Here is a 22,021-nt window from a genome sequence, read left to right as displayed (position 1 = left end):
TCACAAATTATGATTATGGTGATTACATGAAGAGTGTTTACAGCGATGCTACCACTAATTGCCAAACTTAGACCACTCCACAAGTGTGAGATGAAAACATTACAAGACACAGCACACATTGTACACAGCAGGAGAGACACTGAGAGGAGAGGAAATCAATGTAGTGCTATTACTGCATCCCCATCTCTAAAAATGACATTGGCCAAAGGTCAAAGTACCTTCTTTAAGCTATAAATTGCATCTCAGTATGATTTGATCATGTCAGATACTGGTGTCCATATACTTGCTCTATTGGCTCCGTTTATGTGCTATATATCAGTCCCCAACATCGGAGAAAAATATTTCATTTCCTTCATGCTTGGTTATGTAGAAAGTCTGAAATGTCCATCTACAGCAGAAACATATTGTGTTTGTATTCCTCTGAGTTACACAGAAAGATATTGTATTGAGGGTATGTTTAGTAGTGTGACTTAATATTATTGAGTAGAGTATTGGCCCCGGTATTGGTTTACAGAGTGGCATAATGAAAAATGGTGGAAAATGGGTCAAATACTGCAAGATTAAAGAATCTTCATGAGAGATAGCAGGCTCGTGACATTGAGATTTTTATGGAAACAGAGGCTGTAAACACAGAAGCCTGAAGAGAAGTGGGCGCTCGTAAAGATTTGTGACTTATCCTTGTGTGATTAACCAATGATGATGACCGAAAAGGGTTGCAATCAATGAATGGAAGTAATTTTCTCTACATGAGACAAACCCTTTCTTCTACACTGCCTTCATCAGTGTTACCACAACACAGTACAGATGCCTCTTAAATAGCAAAAAACACAGGTGAGACCATTTGAGGTAATTAGCACCGCACCTGGCAAGGCAATCAGTTATTAACATTACAACCTATCAACATCTTGCACTGGGACAAGGAAAAAGATAGAGACTGCTCCACTATAAAAAAGCAATATGTGCAGAGTTTACCAGACGCATTCATAAAATCTGTCTCAAATACAGGTATTAATGCAAATGGAGAAGCATCAGAGTGTCAACAGAGAGCATACAACTTTCTTAGATCTAGCTTAAATCCCTCATCCAACTTTAAAATGAAAGACTAAATATATTTGAGAGGTAAAAATGAATCTATTGTTAATAGCAGCACACTAGTCTGGTAGCTTTATGTATTGACTGTAGTCAGAAATTGCAGGTTTTCATTTCACAACAGTTTTGATTGTGTGGAAAACAAATATGAATGCTCTGCAGTGATAAAGGGATATGTAACATAAGATGAGCTAACTTCATGATTCATGTTTGTTTACACACTGCTAGAGAGCAAATCCCTGTTTGCTAACCCTGACCTATGACCTATGTCAACAAATGCTATCAAGGTGAGTTGCTATGTGGGGTCATGACTCAAATTGTCAGGTACATATTAGACAGAGTCATTACTCCCTCAATTATTTTTATTCTGTGTATCAAAACTCCTTGAAATCGCTTAGAGAAATAATGAATCATTGATTTAGAAATATGTTCTTATTTTTCTTTAAACTAATAGCTGTTTGCTATTAAATGACTGTGTTATTAATGCAAACAATGCTGGTCTGAAGCTGTTTGCAGCAGCTGACAGAAAGGCAAAATACTCTGGATTCAGGAAAAAGGCTGTGGAATCTTAATCACTTAATCTACTGGTTAACTAAACACCATAAAAACACAGCTTGTGCAGAAGAATTGGCCGCTATCAGGCCCAAGGACAGCCGCTCACGGCGTGAAATGGGCTTTCATCCTGATGAACAGGAGCGTGAATAAGGCTCATTGAACAGCTGATGAATCACTGAGGCGTCGACGCACACTCAAACGACACGCTCTTCCCGCTCAACACACACCTTACTTCTCACACCGCTGAGAATGTGAGACATCCATATGGCCCCACACTCATCAGCAGCACACACATCATTTGCCACTTAATTAAGTTGATGATGATCAGCGTTGGATGATTAGCTTTCACAGCTACCGTAAGCCTAAAACATTGCTTCTGCATTTTGCAGCTCTGTGAACTTGTGCAGGTATTGCACAGACAGTCATTATGGGAAATATGTTTGTATGCACCATTAAAGAAAAAAAGAAGACATATTTTCAATCTCCCTAAATTGATATTGATTAAATTACCCCAAATAGAGAGGAAATGGCAAGGTTTTAAATTTAGCCATTATGGCTTGGATATGTCCTGACATCGTCAGTCCACTAATCCAATCACACCTATACTAACTAGTCAGAATAAGTCCAGATGTCTCAATTAGTCCCCCCCCCCCCCCCCCCCCCCCCCCACACACACACACACACACACACACACACACACACACACACACACATGTTCTGAGACAGGTCATTAACATTCACCATTAGCTTGGACAAGAGTAAAAGACATCCTTTTGAAATAATGGATGTTAAAGCAGGTGTGAAATTTTTACCCTTTCACTGGATACACATGTTGATAATTAGCATGGGAATAAAAGGTCTATGACTGAGCATTGAAAACAGAAGAGGTGAATGCTTTTGTAGTTGTCGGGACTATGAAGGATTGATCTATTGTGCTGCTTCTCACTCACTCTCTTTCCTCCTCTTTCTCACACATAAATAATTCATTCTTATTCTAAAACCTAAAAGGCAAAGCATTGTATTCCTAAAAATGATTTAACATTGTTAGAGGTTAGAATCCATATTCAGGAGGGGGAAAAACATGCTATTTATTGATAACGATTTTCCCAAATGAGCAGATGGTGAAAATGAAAGCAACTGCAGACAGGAAACACCCAAAAACTGCTTCATGTATGTACTTACAGGTTCTTGGATTTCTTCTTCTTTGTTCCTTCGGGGCTGACCTCACAGCTACAGGGGGATCCGGAGCTCAGCTGAGGGAAGACGAAGGAGAGCACACACTGCATCATCCACCCTTCACACAGAAAGAGGGCCCTGTAGCCTCATGCAGATAGCTTCAGCTAGCTCCAACAGGCAATGGCCAGCTAAATTGGCTAATACTGTAAGCTAGAGAGTCCTCAGTGTGTCCCGTTAGGCTAGACCGAGCCTAGTCCAGTCCATAACACACACACACACACACACACACACACACACACACAGCCAGCCAGCAAAATCATTAATCCATAGCAGCAGTCCACAGTGTAACTCCCATAAGGCAATGCTCTCAGAGGTGTGTGTTGCTGAATACAACTGACTGTGTGTATGCAGCAGATGGTGTTTGTAAACAGGGTATAACAAAGTACGGAAAATCTGTGAGAGTGAGAGAGTGTGAAAGACTCCGGCTGTTGTTTCTGCTGGCCTCCAACTGTGCCCTAGGTTTGAAGTGTTGAGCCAAGACCCCAGGTTTCACATTACACTTTCTGCCAACCCACCATTTTGATTGGTTCAGAGTAAAAGGGAAGTGGCTGCAGGGTGGGGAAAGGGTCAATCTCCACTAATCTGATGGCCTGAAGCTGCCCCATTGTATGTGTGTGTGTGTGTGTGTGTGTGTGTGTGTGTGTGTGTGTGTGTGTGTGTGTGTGGCTCTAAATAATGAGCTATTGTATTACAGGAACACTCAGTTAAATCTGAGCTAGATACTGGCCACAGTTGGTAACGCATGGTGTAATGTTCTTTATCTTTGTGGGACCCGAGTTTCAACCTTCACAGCAAGGACCTTTTGGAAAATGTAGGACATTTTTTGGCTGTCCACTTCTACAAGGTTTTGTTTTGAGGTTAGAGTGAGACTCTATCCCAAAACACTCACCCCCTGCAGGCTTTAAAGTCGGCTGTAACGTTTGTAGGTTTCCCAAATTGAGAGACAACAACAGCTTGAATTCAGTCATAATGGATTCCAAGTATCTCTAACAACCTCTCAAACCCCAAAGGTCCCAACGTCTAGTGACATAACAAACCACATGTACTATTTCCACACGTCTTTAAACCCTTTTTGCCATTGGCATCCATTTTAAGTGCTTGACTTCAGGCTGACCACAGCTGTTGTTCTCCATCCGCGAGGAAGCTACAAACTTTTTACAGAAACCTGAGTGTTGAGTCAAAAGATACGATTTTGTGTAAGTACGTCTTTTCAAGAAACAGCTTGACATTTTGGGAAATAAGCATATTTGCTTTCTTTCTGAGAGTTAGACGAGAAAATCCCAGGGCAGCTGTTCCAGTCTTAATGCTAAGCTACGCTAATCGCACCCTGGCTGTAGCTTCATATTCAACAGACACATATAAGAGATATCGATCTTCTCAGCTAACTCTCAGCAACAACATTAAATAGGCGCACTTCCCAATATGTCAAACCAGTCCTTTAAGGTTAAAATACTAAATTAAGGCTTGTCATTTTCTGTAAAGTTATGATTAGAGGCTAAAAATGCATCACATCAATGTGGGTCCTCACTAATATGATAAGACATAAACATATGCAGGTGCATTTGTGTGAATGCCTTTGTGAGCCCAATTGTGCATGAATACAGTGCAAATGTGCACGTTGAGTTTGTGAGACTATTATTGTATGCAAACAATAACGCTTAGCCCGCATGAGCAAACATATCCTGTATTACACATTAATTTATGTTGAGCCACCCTACATAAAGCAGCTGCACAAAGTAATATCCTGTTGTGCATTTGCATTGTTGTCGGACCTGGTTAATGATGAAATTGCTCTATGAGACATGAATTATAAAACATTGATCATGTCACGGCTTTCTGTCATCGCTGTCAATCGTTTCATCATTCGCTAAATTTAATTTTGCTTTTGCATAAAATATCAAACGTGTTATTGACCCTACTTCACCTGGTGCCAACCGATTCAATTCAATTCAATTTATTTTGTCAAAAAGTCCAAAATCACAAATTTGCCTCAGGGGGCTTTATGAGCTGCCCCCGGACCCTCACATCGGTACAGGAAAAACCTCCCCAAAAAAACCCTTTAATGGGGAGAAAAAAAAAAGAAGGAAGAAACCTTAGGGAGAAACACAGAGGAGGGCTCCCTCTCCCAGGATGTACAGAAGTGCAATAGATGTGTACAGAATGAACAACACAACACATCCAATGCATATGACATAAATAATTCATATAATGAGAGTAGTAAGCAGAATAATAATGGATAAAGTAGGACTACTAATTATAACAGCAGCAGTGGATATAATAGTATGCCGATGCACTCTGCTCTTTCTGACAGAAGTCACAGTTGACTGTGAAAGGTGAATGAGTTTGTTATGTAGGAGCTGTCTAAAAATAAGTACAAGCTAAGAGCAGAAACAATATATTATTAGAGCTGCTGTTTGGTGGATGATAAGACACGTTAAAATGTACTGTACAGTGTGTGTGTGTGTGTGTGTGTGTGTGTGTGTGTGTGTGTGTGTGTGTTAACAACAGGTAGTCACTCACTCTCTAGAATAGCCTTGTACTATATCTCTTCAAATGTTATCAAATTTAAAATCTATTATAAAATCAGTTATATTTGATATACATCCTCCATCTGTAGAAGTAACCACATCACTTTATCAAAAACAGCTACAAACACAGGTCATATTAGTTTACATGAGCAGGGATTAAGTCATTGAGGGTCATGAGAGACATAAAAATCAAATCAGTAATCTTGACGGGAACCGCACAACAGGGTCCCAGCCCCTATGGAGCCATCAGCCAGGCTTTTTTACCCTGAAACCACAAAGACCAATTGGAAAACAGCCCAGACTTTTGCCCTCTCCAGAGACGTTTGTCCTGATGTAGCCCTCAGGACAGGATTATTCAGAGGTATCAGCAGAAGAAATGAAGCTGTGTGGCCGTTGGACATCAGAGGGGGATTGTCTGCTTGCTGGGTCAGCCTCTGCTCGACTAGCTGCCTGCATGTAAGGAATGGATGCTCATTCACACCAGAATGCTATGTTCCAGCTGGACGAGATACACACACACACACACACACACACACACACACACACACACACACACACACACACACACACACAGAGTGAAATGTTTCTGCTTTCTTGCTACAACTAGTATTAGTAAGTGACCAATTGGGTACATTGTTAGAATCATAATGTAAAGCAGGCAATGTTTGAATGCACTAATACAGACCCATTACTGACCACATCTGCAGAGGTAAGAACAACGTGGATGGTATCCAAGCTGAAGCAGTGAAAAAAGCTGTGGCCAATATTAATCATAAAATATTTCTGCAACCTGAAAGACATATGAAAGGCATTTACTTTACTCCTATCTCTCAGTCACGCATGCACAGACACACACACACACACACACACACACACACACACACACACACACACACACACACACTGCCAAACCTCCTGTCTACGTCTGAGAGCAGAACCACAAATCAAGATACAAGACTGCATCTTGTCAGTTAAAAAGTGTCTTCAAATTACAACTCCATGATTTAATACCGAATCAAAATGCCCTTCCAGCTTCCTTTTAATTAATTTCTTGTGAGGGTGAAAACTACAGGAACACATTGATTAAATTATACGCGAGAGGGGTCATCTAATCACTACCTGCCTAACACTGTATAACAGCCTCTAACAGGGCTAGATGCAAAACGTAGAATAGTTAAAAATCAGCCTCCATGTGCAATAAACAAAGGCATCTCAGATCAGATTAATGTCAATCATTGTATAGTATTTTTGTTGTTGTTAAATCTTCAGGACTGTTCTCAGGCTTCTATGTTTACATTTTTCTCCCCCTCCTGGGACCCCCAAACACAAAAGAGACTTAGACACCACACACACACACACACACACACACACACACACACACACACACACACACACACAGACTGCCTGGCAATAACCTGTGGAGCATAAGTCTTTTCTAAAAATAGCCCAGTGTGTGTTTGTTTGTGTGTGTGTGTGCATGCTCATGTGTATAGACTCCTCACATGCCTCACTGAAGACAGTAAAGAAAACACGGAATCTGCCAAAGACCACACGACATTATAGCCCCCGAGACATGGGGTGCAGATGTTGACACATCATTAAGGGCTGTGGGATGGCTGTGCAGATACACAGATAAAGGTTTAAACTGGCTGCATGTGTGTTGCACATGTGTCTTTGTCGGCATTCCTACGGTCCTATGTGTGCACGTGTGAAAGCAAACATATGGGCAAACACGTTTCTGGCAATGCTAAAGTAAGTTAAAAAATGTTCATATGCACGTGACCTGGTAACATGATAACATGAAAGCCACGTGAGCCTGTTTAGCCGAAGCCAAGGGAGAATAGGGTGTGAGGTTGTGAGAGAAGTTTGGAACACCAACGGACTGCTATTCCCCAACAAGACAAGGACAATTTGCCCGTCTTTGTCTCAACAAACTGTACATTCTTCAGTTGTGCTCTGCACTAACAAACACACTGTAGGAACAATATTCTAAGCTCTGAAACATTCTTTACCCCGACTCCAAATCCTCCAACAACATAAAAACCCCAGAGGTGAAGAAATGAATCCTGGCCTTTGTGTGTTTAAACTTCTTCTCACCAGTTCAACCCTGGCTGCGTTTCTTCATCAGACCTCCCTCGGGCCACTTCCTTCATTCTCGTTCCACTGTTTCTTCTCTTATTTGAAAACAAATTGACGCGCTGGCGTCTGAACAATGTTATGGGGACCGCAGACAATCTCCCATTTTGTTTAGTTCAGCCATGGATTGGTGCTAAATGTTACTGTAGTTTCCTACCATTGTGTGGCTCTACTACTCAACTACTGTGTGTGTGTGTGTGTGTTTCATACTCATTTTGGACTGACACAGTAACGCCATTCAACCTGGCATCATGACCCTGCTCCTGATCCGAGTTAATGCAGCTGTGATGCCAAACTTTGATTTGAATATTATTTAATCATATTTGTAATATTATTAGTCTGTTGGAGCCTTCTCAATGATAACGTCTGCACATCTCAGCCTCAATTGATGTTTGCATTATGCTGAATGCAAGTAGTTGCATTTACTTTTGATACGATGGCTGATTAAAGAAGATACTGTAAATGCTATAACAATTTTACGCTTTTCCCACATTGGATTTTAAGTTAATATTGCATTTTTTGAATGTACTACTCAAGTGAAACATATAATTACACAAGGTTTGGTACAATTCTTTTGCAGTGATGTGTACTGCACTTGCAGGGCTTGTACAGCAATAACCAGGAAATAATGTGGTTAAATGTGATTTAAACCTTATGTTCATAAGAACATTTGTGAGGGTAATATCTGTGAGAAAACAAAGAAAAACATTTGTTGGCTAATGATCTTCTCTCTGTATCTACTTCCACCTTCTACTATTAAAGAAAGGGAATAAGGTTCAGAGCAGTCTTAACCAAAGTGGCATGTTTATCAAGACATGGAACCCATAAAATGCACAAGGAAGAAATAATTCCAATGATTGTCTCCATATGACTTTTCAAACCAGACTGCAGAATTTGAATTCACTGGATGCATTCGCTATTTGGTATGCAGACAATGTCGGTCGTAATGTAGTTGGTTATCTTGAATCCTACTTGCACATTCATATGTAGTCACCAGAACCATGAATCATTTAAAATGTTTTATATTTAAGATTTTTTCACATCATTTAATTCCTGCCTTCTGTTCACCCTCAACCTCCTTCTCTATCTTCAATGATCTGACAATGAGTAATATACAACAGTAGGTTAGTTTGGCATGGGACGAGATGTGAATCACAGTCAGTTATCACCCTCTGTTTTATGTGTGACTGTGAGACTCATGTTAACAACTTATTATGCTGCAGCATCCAACACAGCAGATTGTTTTATAGAACAGCTAAAATAATTAAGGTGAATCAGTTTGAAGTGTTTAATGTTTCTCAGATGATGAAATCAGTCCTATCTGGCCCAAAACTAGCCACAAAATTCTGAGAGTGACACATTTGGGTATGAGCGGGTATGAACATTTCATGAGCTTTTTTCACCTTGAATAATTAGTTTTATCTACTCAACGATTCAGGAGACCCGCAGAGCTGTGAACAAAGACAGGTAAAATACTTTGTGCAATTAATTTGGACAATGGCTCCTTTTATAAAACCGTCTGCAGGAAAACGTTTTTGCAATTTACACATTTTGACTCAATTACAGCAGCAAGAAAAAACAGCTGCAACATCTTATGCGACATAAGAACTGTAACTGCATTTGCTGCACCTAAAACCTCTAGTACCTCCTGTCGCTATTCAAAAAAATCTTCAACACTAATTGGTTAAGCATGAATAATTTTACAACTTCATGTTGTGGCCACATTGTCTGTGCACATGAAGCAAAGATGCACTGTAGTAGCCATGACAGCGGACCGATGACAGAGACGGAGCATCTGCTAAATTAAACAATAAATAGGCAGATGGTGTACTTTAAAAAACCATGGTGTGTAAATATAATTCACTTCTATTTAGAAAGCATGCAGGAATGTGATCCCAAAGTCAAAAAACACATGGTTCCTGAAATGAGGAACTTTATCATACAATTATAAAATTCTATCAGTTTTTAAGTGTTATTCTAGTTCATCCGTCACATGCTTAAGTTGAATTCACTTGCAAAATTATAATTCTGCCAGCTGTTTCTATGTTGGAGCTTAATAGCAAATCATTTGCATAACCAATGTTAGTAAACCGAGCATATAAACTGGTCACAGCTTGCTTTTTTGATGATAATCTTGGCCATTTCTTGCTCGTGATCAGTGTCTGCACTTCCTCGTAGATCTCGGCCAGCGAGTTGAAAGAAAATAATAAAAAGGAGACAGAAAACAGGACTGGGCTCTCTCTCTGAAGGGCATTGGAGGAACAATGGAGCCTTTATAAAAGCCGGAAAATACGAGATATAGAGAAAAAAGGTTTAATGAAGGCCCAAACTGATGTTTAAACAAAGAGACGTGGGAGAGAGATCACAAAAGCCAACGCTGAACGCAGTGGGGGAGTTTTAATGATTATCAAGCAATCTAATCCGTATATGCAGCTTATGTCAGTTTTCATGAGGCCATGATTAGGGTATTCAAAATTAATTAATTCAGTATTTTTTTTTGTTCTTTCTCATAGTTCTGTCTTTGTTTTATAAAAGCCTTGAGACACTTCTGATGTGTTTTGCCTTGATAATAGTCTTTGATGTGCAATTACATAACTGCTGTAATGCCATGTTTTGTTTTTCATTGTTTCAGTTCATATCAGAAAGAAATATAGTTTCAGCTTCCTTTACAAATAAAAGGAAGTTTTGGAGTACAATAAACTTGCGGTTGTAGCCGAGGGAGAATGATTGTGTGTGACCTTGTGTAATTGGATGGCAGCTGCTAACACACTCACACACAAAATACACACATATAGTACAACCTCACAATATCTGAAAATAAACTCAGTGACCCACAGACAGGATGCTGACTCATTCCTAGTCAAACTACATAATGAAAGCGCATACAAAGGTGCATTGTCTGCACGCTTGTGTGTGTTTCTGCGTGTGTGTGATTTTGCCGCACACGGATAGAAAGGGCATATGTGTGTTTTGTACTTGATCTGACTCTCCTCTGCCTCCTGTTATTCAGCACCGCTCAGGAGATGGCTGCTTCCTGCATCAGTACTTCCCATGTCCCGGGATGTTAATGAACAATGCTCGCGCAGACGTCACTTCTCTGATCTGCTCTGAAAAGCTGTCAGGTTACTCCGTGCTGGATCTGGTGCTATCTATTAATATATTATTGACAGTTTCTGACCAGTGGATGACCTTTCTGCTTGGAATTTTTATAGCCGGAGCCTCACAATTCTTTCCAAAACTGGCAGATATGCACAAACGAGCCATCAGGAGCACCAATGGTCCAATGATTCCCAATTGGATGCAGCCTGAATGCTACACTGGCTGCATGAATTATATAATTTGTTTTCAATAGCTCAATGACAATTATGCTTTTTGACCAAAGCGTGCAATCTGTTGCAGTCACCCTCTGAGGTTTTCCTTTTTAGCAGAAACTCTCACAAGGCAATTATCAAAGATGAATGCAATTATGACGCAACAGTAGGAAAATATCAGTGACACATGCCTCTAACATCTCCGTCTATCTTGTTAATGAGTTTAATAGCGAAGAATAAAAATAATATGTAAGCCATGTCCTTTGTGAGCATGATTAGTTTCATTGTTTTTGGTTTGAAAGGTTAGATTGTAGGGTTTCACTGCAGAATCCAAACATCATTGTCTAGTCATTATAGTTATTACACTTGCACAGACATTTATACTACAGCAATTACTGTACTGTATCACTGTCTTATAATAAATAACTATAATAGTGATCAAGTTGGATTGGACATGCTCATAATGTAGGTTATTCATTTCTAACCACACAGGTCATATTGGTGTTTACTTTTACAAGATGCCATTATTTAATGACTTAATAGTATGTATATGTAATAGCATTTTTGTTATTCTTATTCGCATATTAAGAGGGTGGAGGTATGTCAATGTAGAATGCACCGCATCACTGCAGATGCATGGCTCATGCTTAATTGCAGTACTGTTTTTGAGCATTTATGCGAGTGACGTCCATCACATGGTCACACTGTCTCGATGTTGCAACATGCCACTGGTTGCCAATTTCTCCACAAATTCCACTCCCATTCAGTCCGCTCCGACAGCTCTGCTGAAGAAGAAAGGAAGAATCCACGAAAAGGTGGTAAAGCGTTGTCAGTTGCAGGTGCTACTTTTGGTCCATTATCAGTTGCAGTAATTGTATTCACAGCCAAAATGAATGGCTGGTTTCCAGACTAGCAAAAACAATTTCTTGGAGAGCAGCAAGTCAGGAGGAGATCTATGGCATTTGGGAGGGAAGGGAGGAATGCTGCAAATGAGAGCCGACCGCGGCAGCCGTTTGGTCACACAAACGCTCATGTATAGGTTGTGCATCGTCTTGCAGTCGAAGTAAACAACACATAGCAGTCGTGGGATATCTGACTTTACCGTTAAAAAGTAAACTGATGCATAAGAAAGAAAGCATTTACACATAGGTGGTTATGAAATAGGAACTGCAGTAGTGCTCGTCAAGGCCTTCTACTTTGATTGTGTCTATTAACAAATTACTTGACTAAAATGTCTAAAAGTCAAGCTCCTGGTGTTCTTTTATGTTTTGCGCTATGTCATTTCAGCTTGTGTGCTTGTGTATTAACAATTGTTTAGTGAATGAAATGTCCCAAACAAAAGCACTAAAGTGGTTCCAATTGTATCAAATAACACAACTTTGAAGATAACTTACTCAGACTAGAAGCAAAAAATTACATTTGAACTTAAAAAAAAAGTGTATTTAAGCAATTTTTTTATCCTGCTCACGCTGTTTATTCCATAAATTGTGAGAAATTAAAATGAATTCCAGGCAGGCAAGATAAGACAAATAGATACTGTCTTGTCGGCAAACTGAAAGGGTTTTATAGTTGATTACCGGAGGACCAGTGTGATGGCGCTGTATGATTTTTTTGTGGAACACAACACGATGTGTTTTAATCACAGCAGGAAATAGCAGCAACAACCCTTTGGCAACATTTGCTACATTGCTACATTTTCAGTTCAACTAAATGTTTTATTTCGTAACACGCACCTTATTCTAACATCAAGGAGTGAACTTTGATTTATAGCTCTACCTCCTGGGCTGACTGTTCCCTTGACCATGTTCCCATCCTGTGAGGACAGCGTGTGAGCTCCCATCATCCCACCAGCATTGTTCACCCTGACTCCTGCCTCCTGGGGAGTGTGAGTGATTGCGTGTGTGTGTGTGTGTGTGTGTGTGTGTGTGTGTGCGTCCTGTTTCTGCATGTGCAGCTACACAGTTGTGTCTGATATTCAAAAACATAGCCAGGGTTATGTGCTGATGTGGAACCCATAACTGGCACACAGATAAAGTACACAGCGTTCTTGTTATCTTACTCTATGTACAATTTTGACTCTGGAGACAGAACACACCGAGACTCGGACAAAAAGTTAAAATGGCAGATTTCAGGTTCTGAAGGGGTCCATAAACTTTGATCTAACAATTTTTTGAGAATTTTTAATCAAATGTTCACATAAGACAACGTATATAGCAAAGCTATGAGAGAGCCGGTCAGATGTGGGTTGTCAACACTTTCCACTTTATCATTTCAATGTTAAGCATTGTTTGTCTCCCGCCGTGTCTCCTTAATCTTTTTCTGGTGGTATTTATCTATTTCAGTATAGTCAAAGCACATCATCTATTGATAGCTCAACTACATTCAGTATCTCTGAACATTTGCAATGGAAAGATTATGGAGTGTGAGCTTGTGTGCTTTCGTGCCACGTGTGCATCTATATGCGAGAAACCTTCCATCAACATTTACGTAACCGATTCCCGAATCAGCCATAATACTGCTATGGCAACGAGCGCTGTAAACACCTCCATTCAAACACAGGCGAGTCATAACTATGAAACAAGGGGCCTTCTGGATCCTCTCTTGGATTAGGCGAACATCAGGAGAGGGCTTTGTTGTACCATCGACAGCGTCCAAAGTCCTAACTGCATACATTGCAGGGCACTGAGGTGGGCAGAAAGCAGGGGCCGTCCTTCAATCAGAGGATCGGCGGTCCGATCCCCGGCTCCGCTAGTCCATGTCGATGTTTCCTTGGGCAAGACACTTAATCCCAAATTGCTCCCGAATTTGGTGTATGTTTGGGTATGAATGGTTAGATAGTCCTGATGGACAGGTGGCACATTGCATGGTAGCCCCTGTCATCAGTGTATGCATGGGGGAATAACTAGAAGAAGAAGAAGACTAGAAAAGCGCTATACAAGTACAAATCTATTTACCATTTACATTAGTCCAGTCAGTAAGTGCCATGACATCAGGCGATCACGTCTTACGTAAGAAAGACCTCATCAAAGCCCTGAACAGCGTTTTAATTCAAAGGTCACTAAGGAAATGTGATTGCTGATAGTAACTAATGCGTATTCCCCTAAATTGGTTAGTGTATAACGTGGTGCGCCTTTCATTTATTGTATTAGTCATGTTTATTGTCATTATCTTCACTTGAATCATGCCTCGAAGCAATGTGTTACCATGAGGATAGAGTTAAAACTACTGAGCCAGAGACTGCTGTGTGCTGACATTCAATGTTTTTCTTTTGCTTGTATTTAATTTTTTATTTTTTTTTAGAATCAAAGGGAGCTATCATATCCCTCATTCTCATTGTATTGCAAAAATATCAGAGTTCATGGATTGAAGCAGCATGTTCCCACACTCCTTCACACACATTTCACTGCAGTAACTATCCTGGGAGCTCATAAACAGCTAAACAAATTAACAAAATGAATGCTATTTTAGCCCTTTTAGTTGAGTGTTGTAGTAGCACAATAGTACAGAGAAAGAGTGAGGGCGAGAACAAAAGAATACAGGGATACAGAGTTTTTCGCAAAGAAGAATTAGCGAGGGAAGCTTTGAACTCTCATGAGGTCACAAGGAGTTACTAAGTTTGCTAAGAAGTGAATTACTTTGTTTTTTGAAATGATCTTAACTAATCCTGCAGGTGTTGAGAGAAAAACAATTCCCTCTCTCACTCACTCTCAACCCATTTGAGCACTTTGCGTTTAAGCCCCTTTAATTAAACTACTGTTTCTTTCAGGCGCACAATACGAGGTTCCGTTTGTTTCTGATGCATTTCTTGTGTCTGTTTCATATTATTTTAAATTACTTTAAATATTAAATGTAAGGATAGCAATATAATCAACCATCAATCCTATCCATCTATAAGCCTAACTATATATACAAAAATATTTGGAAAATCTGAGAATTATATTTATATATATATATATATATATATATATATATATATATACACACACACACTATATATATATACATACAATTATAGTTTAACTTCTTCCTGATTTTGGCAGGGAAGAAAAAATGTAATAAGGCAATAAGCAGATGTGAAGAATTGAAATTATGAAATTATTAATTATTTTATTTGACAAAGTCACAACAAAATAACAGGCTCGCTTCCCAGAAGACTCCTATTTGTTATCACAGTTGCTCTACTGGCAATGGATTTTCCCTTTCCTGTCAGCTTGGCCGGCTATCTTTTAACCCAGAAAATGTTCTTGTCTCAGTGTGTCGGAAGATACATCCCAGAAAATGTGTATATTTAGCAAACAGGATGCTAACAAAAAACAACAATTTACCAAACCCCTTCCCCGAACATTAATTGTCCAATGAGAGCTTAGCAACCATAACTAGGCCTATCACGTTTTGGATATTAAGACCAATACTCAGAATCTAAAGAGTTTGAAGGGTCATTTCTTTTTTTTAGCCTCTTGAATGCTAGAGGCTATTTGGCTGTGCATGACTGTGTAATATATCTTAGTTATGTGGATGGATGGATGGATGGATGGATGGATGGATGGATGGATAGACATGGACATTTTATTGTGAACTGTGATGTAAAACACTATAAACATCACATTCAGTTCCTTTGCATTTTTGTCAATATTTTCTTGAGTGGGCTGGACACTCTGTTGACTGTCCTGCAAGCTTGTTCAGTTTGCTCAGTAAATATTTACATGTTACCCATTTAGTACTTGACTGGACATACTCATCCTGGCTGCATCAGTCATGGATTTGAACCCTGGAGACCCTTTGTCCCTTCCAGGCCATTCACTGTACAGTCAAACAGGATACTATCAATTCAGTGTGGCACAGTGCTGTCAAAGAATACATGCTGATTCTGATGTACACATCATATTTGGACAAAACAGCACCTAGTATTTTTACATCGTTTCCACGAACACAAGAAACATTCTATTATTAGCCCTGGTCACGCGCGCCGGTCCATGTGAGGGACGCATCACAGTCTTGATATCAACAAGTGCCGTGTTCTTTCATTCTATATTAACCTCTGGGTTAAGGTTAGGCACTGTTACCACAAGGGACATGCACATTAGGGCCTGGGGGATGATGAGAGTCGGCGCTAATAGCTTTGTCTTGGAAGAGTGGTGGGAGTCTAGACATGAAGCTGAGGTACTTGAGGATTACTTAACAGTGCACCAAGTTTACTAATATTCTATGTGGGCCTAAAATAGCAAGTTCCTATAACTGTTTCTCCCATTTATCCAGGAAATTGAAGACATGGAACACTACTCGGAAGGTACAATACTCCAAACATGTTGTTGTGAACACATTTTTGTGTACCCTACGTGTATATGCTATTCTGAAAGATATCTTTATAAAGTAAAACAAATACTATTTACACCTTACTGTACTGATATTGGTATTTCAACTAGTGTCTATTGCAGCCCATAGAATAGATTGTTCCTTTTATTTTTACAAAAAGTTGAACAGGTGAGTCAAAACTGACTTTGTGTTACTGTTTGCATAGGTGTGCTTGCTATTTTCTGATTCTTCCATGTTAGTTGAATCGATTTGATATTTTGGCTTTAGCTCCGAGGACAAAGGTGAGTCAGTTAGATTAGATGGAGTTGTGTGTGCTGTTTGCCTTGTGTTTGATTACCCTGTAGTGTTCAGCCTGCAACAAATAATAGCATAATACGCTGTGTTTTTCCAGTAGATCATTTATCAAAATGTTGCCTGGTTTACTCTTCTTTCATGACCAGGCTAAAGCAGCAATATTTAATTTACTACAACACATGCATTTAGTTGTGGAGTAGCCTGCAGGTTTGCTTCAGACAAAATTAATAGATGGGCTACTGTGTGCAGCGCACCGGCATTAAATGGAAATTGCCTTCTTGAGTGTTGAATTTTGAATGTTGCTCAAGCTAATCAGTAGACTTCATCTCCCTCTTGTTGCCACTGTCAAATGTGAAAATGTTATTAATGAACTATTATTTTACAGATTTACATCTAGACTGTATCATAAGGATAGAAGCAAATGTTCCTTGGTTTGACAAACAGTTCTTTTTAATTCTGTTTCTCACTGACTGTAAAACTCCCTTCTCAAGAATCGTAAGTCAGATCTATGGTAATGTTGGTCACCAGGCTGGAAGTTTTTACAACCATCCTGATTCATCCTGCAGTGGTTAACATACCAAACTCTATTTATGTTTGCGTGTGTGTGTGTGTGTGTGTGTGTGTGTGTGTGTGTGTGTGTGTGTGTGTGTGTGTGTGTGAGTACTGGCAGTACCGCCCGTTAACACACCTGTTTGCAAGTGTGAATGCATGCTAACCCATTTCCATTTTGCACTATGCACCCCTGTGTATCCTTGACACAACGCAGGAATGTAAGCCATCACACAACCACCAGTAAACACATTAAAATTGTTTCCCCCCCCAAACGTCTGGAAGGACGGCCGATATTTATCCAGATTTCAAACAAACATTAGGACCCCATAAACAAAATGTTTAGTCTGCGTAAGCCAAAAGCACTGGGTCAGATCCACACGCATCTGTTGCTACAACGTTTGTGTGGATGCAACACAAACTGAAACGAGACGATGGATAGTGTGGTGTCTGGAAAAAGACGGAGGATTTGAGGGTTTGGACAACAAGATGAGAATTCTATTTAATGGTGCGATCGGAAAGAACACACAGTGCTTTAGGCTTATATGGCGATTTGTTGCATGCCGCTAGATCTTTTTTGTGGATTACTTCTGGACTCTCATACCTTTTAAATTCCCATTTTTGTTGTTTTACGACCTAAATGTTTTAATTGTGTTTGTTTGTGCAAAGCATTCTTCAATGTTGACCTTTATAATCCAGCCATAGCCCTTGCAGCTCATGTTTTCTTGAACCAGTGATCTCTCTATATTTGGCTATGTCAATTAGAGGAGGTTTTACACGGAGCATTAAAATCAGACTTCAACAAGGAGGCAAATTATATCCAGCTGAATGTCAGTGCAGCTGAGTGCTCTGTGTTTGTTCCACACTTGAAGAAAGAAATTGTCAGCATTACTTACTGGGTCTTATCAAATTTGACTAACAAAGTTTCCTGTGTAAACTGATGACTTAGCCTGTTACATGAGGCTGAATTGAGGCTAAATATTCATGTTGTGTAGTAAAAGGTCAAAACTTAGGACCAATATTGTTCTCTTTTTTCTCCCCCCTCTAGGTCCTCAACATGTTGTGCTTTGCAATAAAAAAAATTTGCAAGTAATACCTTTTAAGGTAGTTATTTTCAATGTTGTTTTGTGGTAAACTTATTCTTTAAACACCCCAAATCTTAAAACTAATATGACAGATGTAGTCTTAAGCAATGCGGACACAGATAAGACATATCAAACTCATTTTTATCATTCTACTGTATGTTTTGCATTTATTCCTTTTAAAAAACAAAACAAATTGTAGTTTACTTCTGGTTCAGGAAACACTTTGTTTTGAAAAGTGACATATAAACCACATTTAGCAGGTCTATGACAGGAATAAGACAGTTTCTTTTAAGTGGTAGCAAAGAAAAATCTCTTCGTTGACATTATTTCTCCAGACCTTCTCTCTGTCTGTTTCTGGCTCTCCTTGCATTGATGATACTAAAGACACTAAAGACATCAAGTGAAAGGAAAAAGGGCAGAGCGGAAGAAAGACAGGACCTGAGTAAACACTGCCTGGCAAGAGACAAGAGAGGTGACAGGCAGAGAAGGGGAGGAAGGGAGGCTTCAATTATAAAACGAGAGACAGTAGATTCACACTGTGCCTCCGTCACACTCCGTTCTCTGTATGAAGCACATACACATACATATGCATCACACATACTGCGCAACTCTTTGACTTTGAAAGTAAGCTTCAGCAAAGTCACTGTGTCTTAATAATTAATTGCACACAATGCAAAAAGTGTCCAAAATACTTAAATGCTATTTAGCTTACATTGAATTGTTTCTGGACATCTGATCAAAATTGGTATACACAGTATATTAAAAGTAGCAGGGAAGCTGAGGCTTGCTTATTCTTGATATCAAATCATGTCTACATTATATTGAACATTTAAAAATAAAAGCCATCTATTAACAATGCACATCAATTCATTTTCAACTAATTTGAACCTTTACTTTCTAAACTTTTCAGAAAACTGCTTCTTTTCACATCATTTATCAGTGAGACAACTTGCACACCACTAATATGTAAGAACTTTAAATGTTATAAACGAATAAAACTTTTTCATAAACTTTGAAGATGACATGAAATACTGGGTTTGGACACACACACTCTCTCTTTCTGCACCTGGAGATGTCCCAAGATTTATGAATGATGGGAGGGGGGGGGGGGGGTTTGGCAGATCACTTAAGATAAAAAAAAAAGTCTCATAGGATCTGTGTCCATGACGCCAATAGGTAGTAAAATTCCCCTTGAATCTGCCAAGACCAATAGGCTCCAGCCCTGTGTGCTGCATTCCTCCTCTGCACAGCTCACACACACTGCCATTTAAGGCTACTGAGTGTGCTGACAGACTGGTGGAAGGTGGGATGGATAAAACTGCTTCTGATATTCTACAATGACAGAGTGAACACTTGACACTTTAAAGCCATTGATGCCTGTGTTTTATTTTTCATATATTTATTTAATGTCTTGTTTAAAATCAGAAATGTCTTGTCTTAATGTTTTTATACATTTTTTTACCTTGTTGCTGCTGAACTGACCGATGAGTGGCCAACTTAATTTCGTTGTATTTTTTTACGATGACAATAAACATCCTTATCCTTGATCACCTCATTTGTGTCATTTGTGTATCAGTAAGTCTATGGGAAATACGTGGAGCTCTGATATCACTGTCATTTATATTTTCTCTCCATTTGTCTGCACTCCCATTGCTAAATTCATATTGCTGTAATAGGTGTGCAGGTGTCCAGTTCAAACTACTATAAATATCATTGTTGGGGGAAATCAGTACAGGGTTGATGACCTGCCTGCATTCCAGTTACAGTGTAATAATTCTTGAGAAATCATAAAAAAACATTACATCATGGTTAACAGAAAATGTAGACGCGCTGATATTCGCCAATCATTGTGCATTACTCAACCTCGGCCAAAGTGAAGTGAGTAAAGATGTGATGCACACTTCTGTGAGGCTGCTAGGCTAACAGGATGTGACGCATGCTTCCCTCTGTTGGACAACTAGGACAACTACTAAGTGCACTAACTGATATAACTGATGAAAATAAATGATTTTGCAAAAATCTGTCAACTTCTTATCACAAAATGAAGCACTCTTCATATAAAACATAGTATCTCATATATGAATTAATCTCTACTTTCAGATTGCACACACAGCCATCAAGTACTTTACATACAGTATAAGCTCCTATACAACAACCCTACACAATGGTAAGAATATGCAGAACACACTGGCATAAAAGTCATCAATCATGTATGTATGTACATTGTGTATGTAAGCATAAATATGTGTGTGCTTCCTCGTCAAGCGATAAAGGTGTTTTATACCAAAAAGAAGTGGAAGCAGGAATAATTAATTGCTAGCTGGTTTGGTTATTAGTGTCTTTGTTTTATTTAGTGTCATGTTTTGTGATGTCTTCTTTATAGTGTCAGTATGTAGTAGTGCATGAAGGTAATTGTGCAGTGCAGTAGAAGCACAGTTGCTTATGATTGACTTCAGCTGGGCTTTATATGAAAACAAATGAGGCTGAGGGCCTTTTCTTGTGCAGTTCATATTTTAACATCATTATTCATTCTGTAAATTCGGACACAAGACTGTCCTGGTATGCAAGTTTAGTTGCAACACACTGCTCATTTTCTTTTTTTTGGTTAGATTTAAACTGACTTCAAGGACTCCAGGATTATTGTGTACTTGCTCTATTGTACCACTTGATGTCACCCTTTTTACAGACACCAGTGAACTGAAACTTTGAGCAGAACCGATGCAATAGTTAGGAGACACAAAGCTATAGAGTAATCATAGTATTTGCTTGTGTGTGTATTTTTTAATTTCTACAACTCATTATTATTTCAGTGTGACACTGCTTACCTTCCTCCCAGAGAACAGCATACACAGCTGATGCATGGAGCCTCCATTCTTGGTCAGCTCTTTCTTCAGGGTTTTAGGTGATGGGAGTGTCCAGCCGCCCTTGTGGTGCGCTCCCCCCGCCTCCAGGCAGTTGATGGCGTTGTCTGAAGTGAAACAAGGCGTGCGGGGGTCCTGCAGCAGGCTCCCTTCACTGTGTGTGCGCCTGCGGAGGGAGTTCTGCACACTGAGGCCCCCTCCTCCATGCTTCTCACAGGTGGCCCCCTCCACCATGCTGCGGCGCTTGCTGTCACTGCGCTGCAGGTAGGCGTCGTCACTGTCGTCTTCGTCGTCCTCCTCGTCAGACTCCTCGTCTTCGTCTTCGTCCTCGTCGTAATCTTCTTCGTCAGTGTTGGGGGAGGAGAGGGCATCGGCGCTGAAGGAGCGATCAAGGCGCAGCTCGGGGATGACAAACGAGGAGGAGGAGGAGGAGGGGGGAGCGTTGGTGTCCAGCGGCTCCGAGGCGTTGTCCTCATCTGTGTTGGACACCGCCAGGTTGAGGTTGACCTCCTCTTCATTCCTCTCTCCCTCCTCCTCTCCTCCTTCTTCTTCTTCTTTCTCGTCCCCCTCACTCCCAGCACTCTTTCTGCTGGCCCCGTCATCCTCCTCCTCTTCCCTTCTCCTGCTCTCCAAAGTATTCGCCTCTTTCCAGATTTCCATCTCATTCCCCTCCATACTCCTCCAATCCTCGCCCTCTGTGGAAGGAGGCGGCGTGGGAGGCACCTTGTGGCGCTCCTCAGATCCCACCAGACCCCCAAGAGGCATGTAGATCTCGTCCAAAGGGGTGAGAGGCTCTGAGGGGTGAGGGCTGCCCAGGGTCGGGGGCTCTGAGGGACTGGAGGGATACAGGCTGCTTTCCTCACCTTCTGAGGTGGGCAGGTGGAGGCATACACCACCTCGATCTCCTCCTACTCCGCCCAGTTCACAGGAAGGGGCTTCCACATTAGGCTCCAACATCTAGAAAAGAGAACAGAGGAAGACAGAGAGGGAGAGAACAGTTAGTCAAAACCGTTTGGACAATTGACGCACGCTATATACGTAAATCTAACAAGTTTAACGTGGCA

At 40.2% G+C, this 22,021-nt stretch overlaps 1 protein-coding gene across 5 annotated transcripts in view; it reads right to left on the bottom strand.

Moving 5' to 3' along the window:
• Positions 1-22,021, bottom strand: part of rgs3a (regulator of G protein signaling 3a) — a 127,102-nt gene that overhangs the window by 11,239 nt on the left and 93,842 nt on the right. For all 5 annotated transcript variants that reach the window (XM_068706284.1, XM_068706285.1, XM_068706287.1 and 2 more), the window contains 2 exons: positions 20,922-21,914; positions 2,827-2,897 (listed from right to left, as the gene is read on the bottom strand). In XM_068706284.1, coding sequence (XP_068562385.1) covers positions 2,827-2,897; positions 20,922-21,914 — 1,064 coding nt within the window. The remainder of the gene's footprint in view (positions 1-2,826; positions 2,898-20,921; positions 21,915-22,021) is intronic.

Source organism: Cebidichthys violaceus, unplaced genomic scaffold (assembly GCF_023349555.1).
Source record: "Cebidichthys violaceus isolate CVI_PGR_0920_01 unplaced genomic scaffold, fCebVio1.0.p SCAF_12, whole genome shotgun sequence".
Taxonomy (NCBI): Eukaryota; Metazoa; Chordata; class Actinopteri; order Perciformes; family Stichaeidae; genus Cebidichthys; species Cebidichthys violaceus.
Note: the sequence above shows the minus strand (reverse complement) of the source record. Positions and strands in the feature narration are given on the sequence as shown.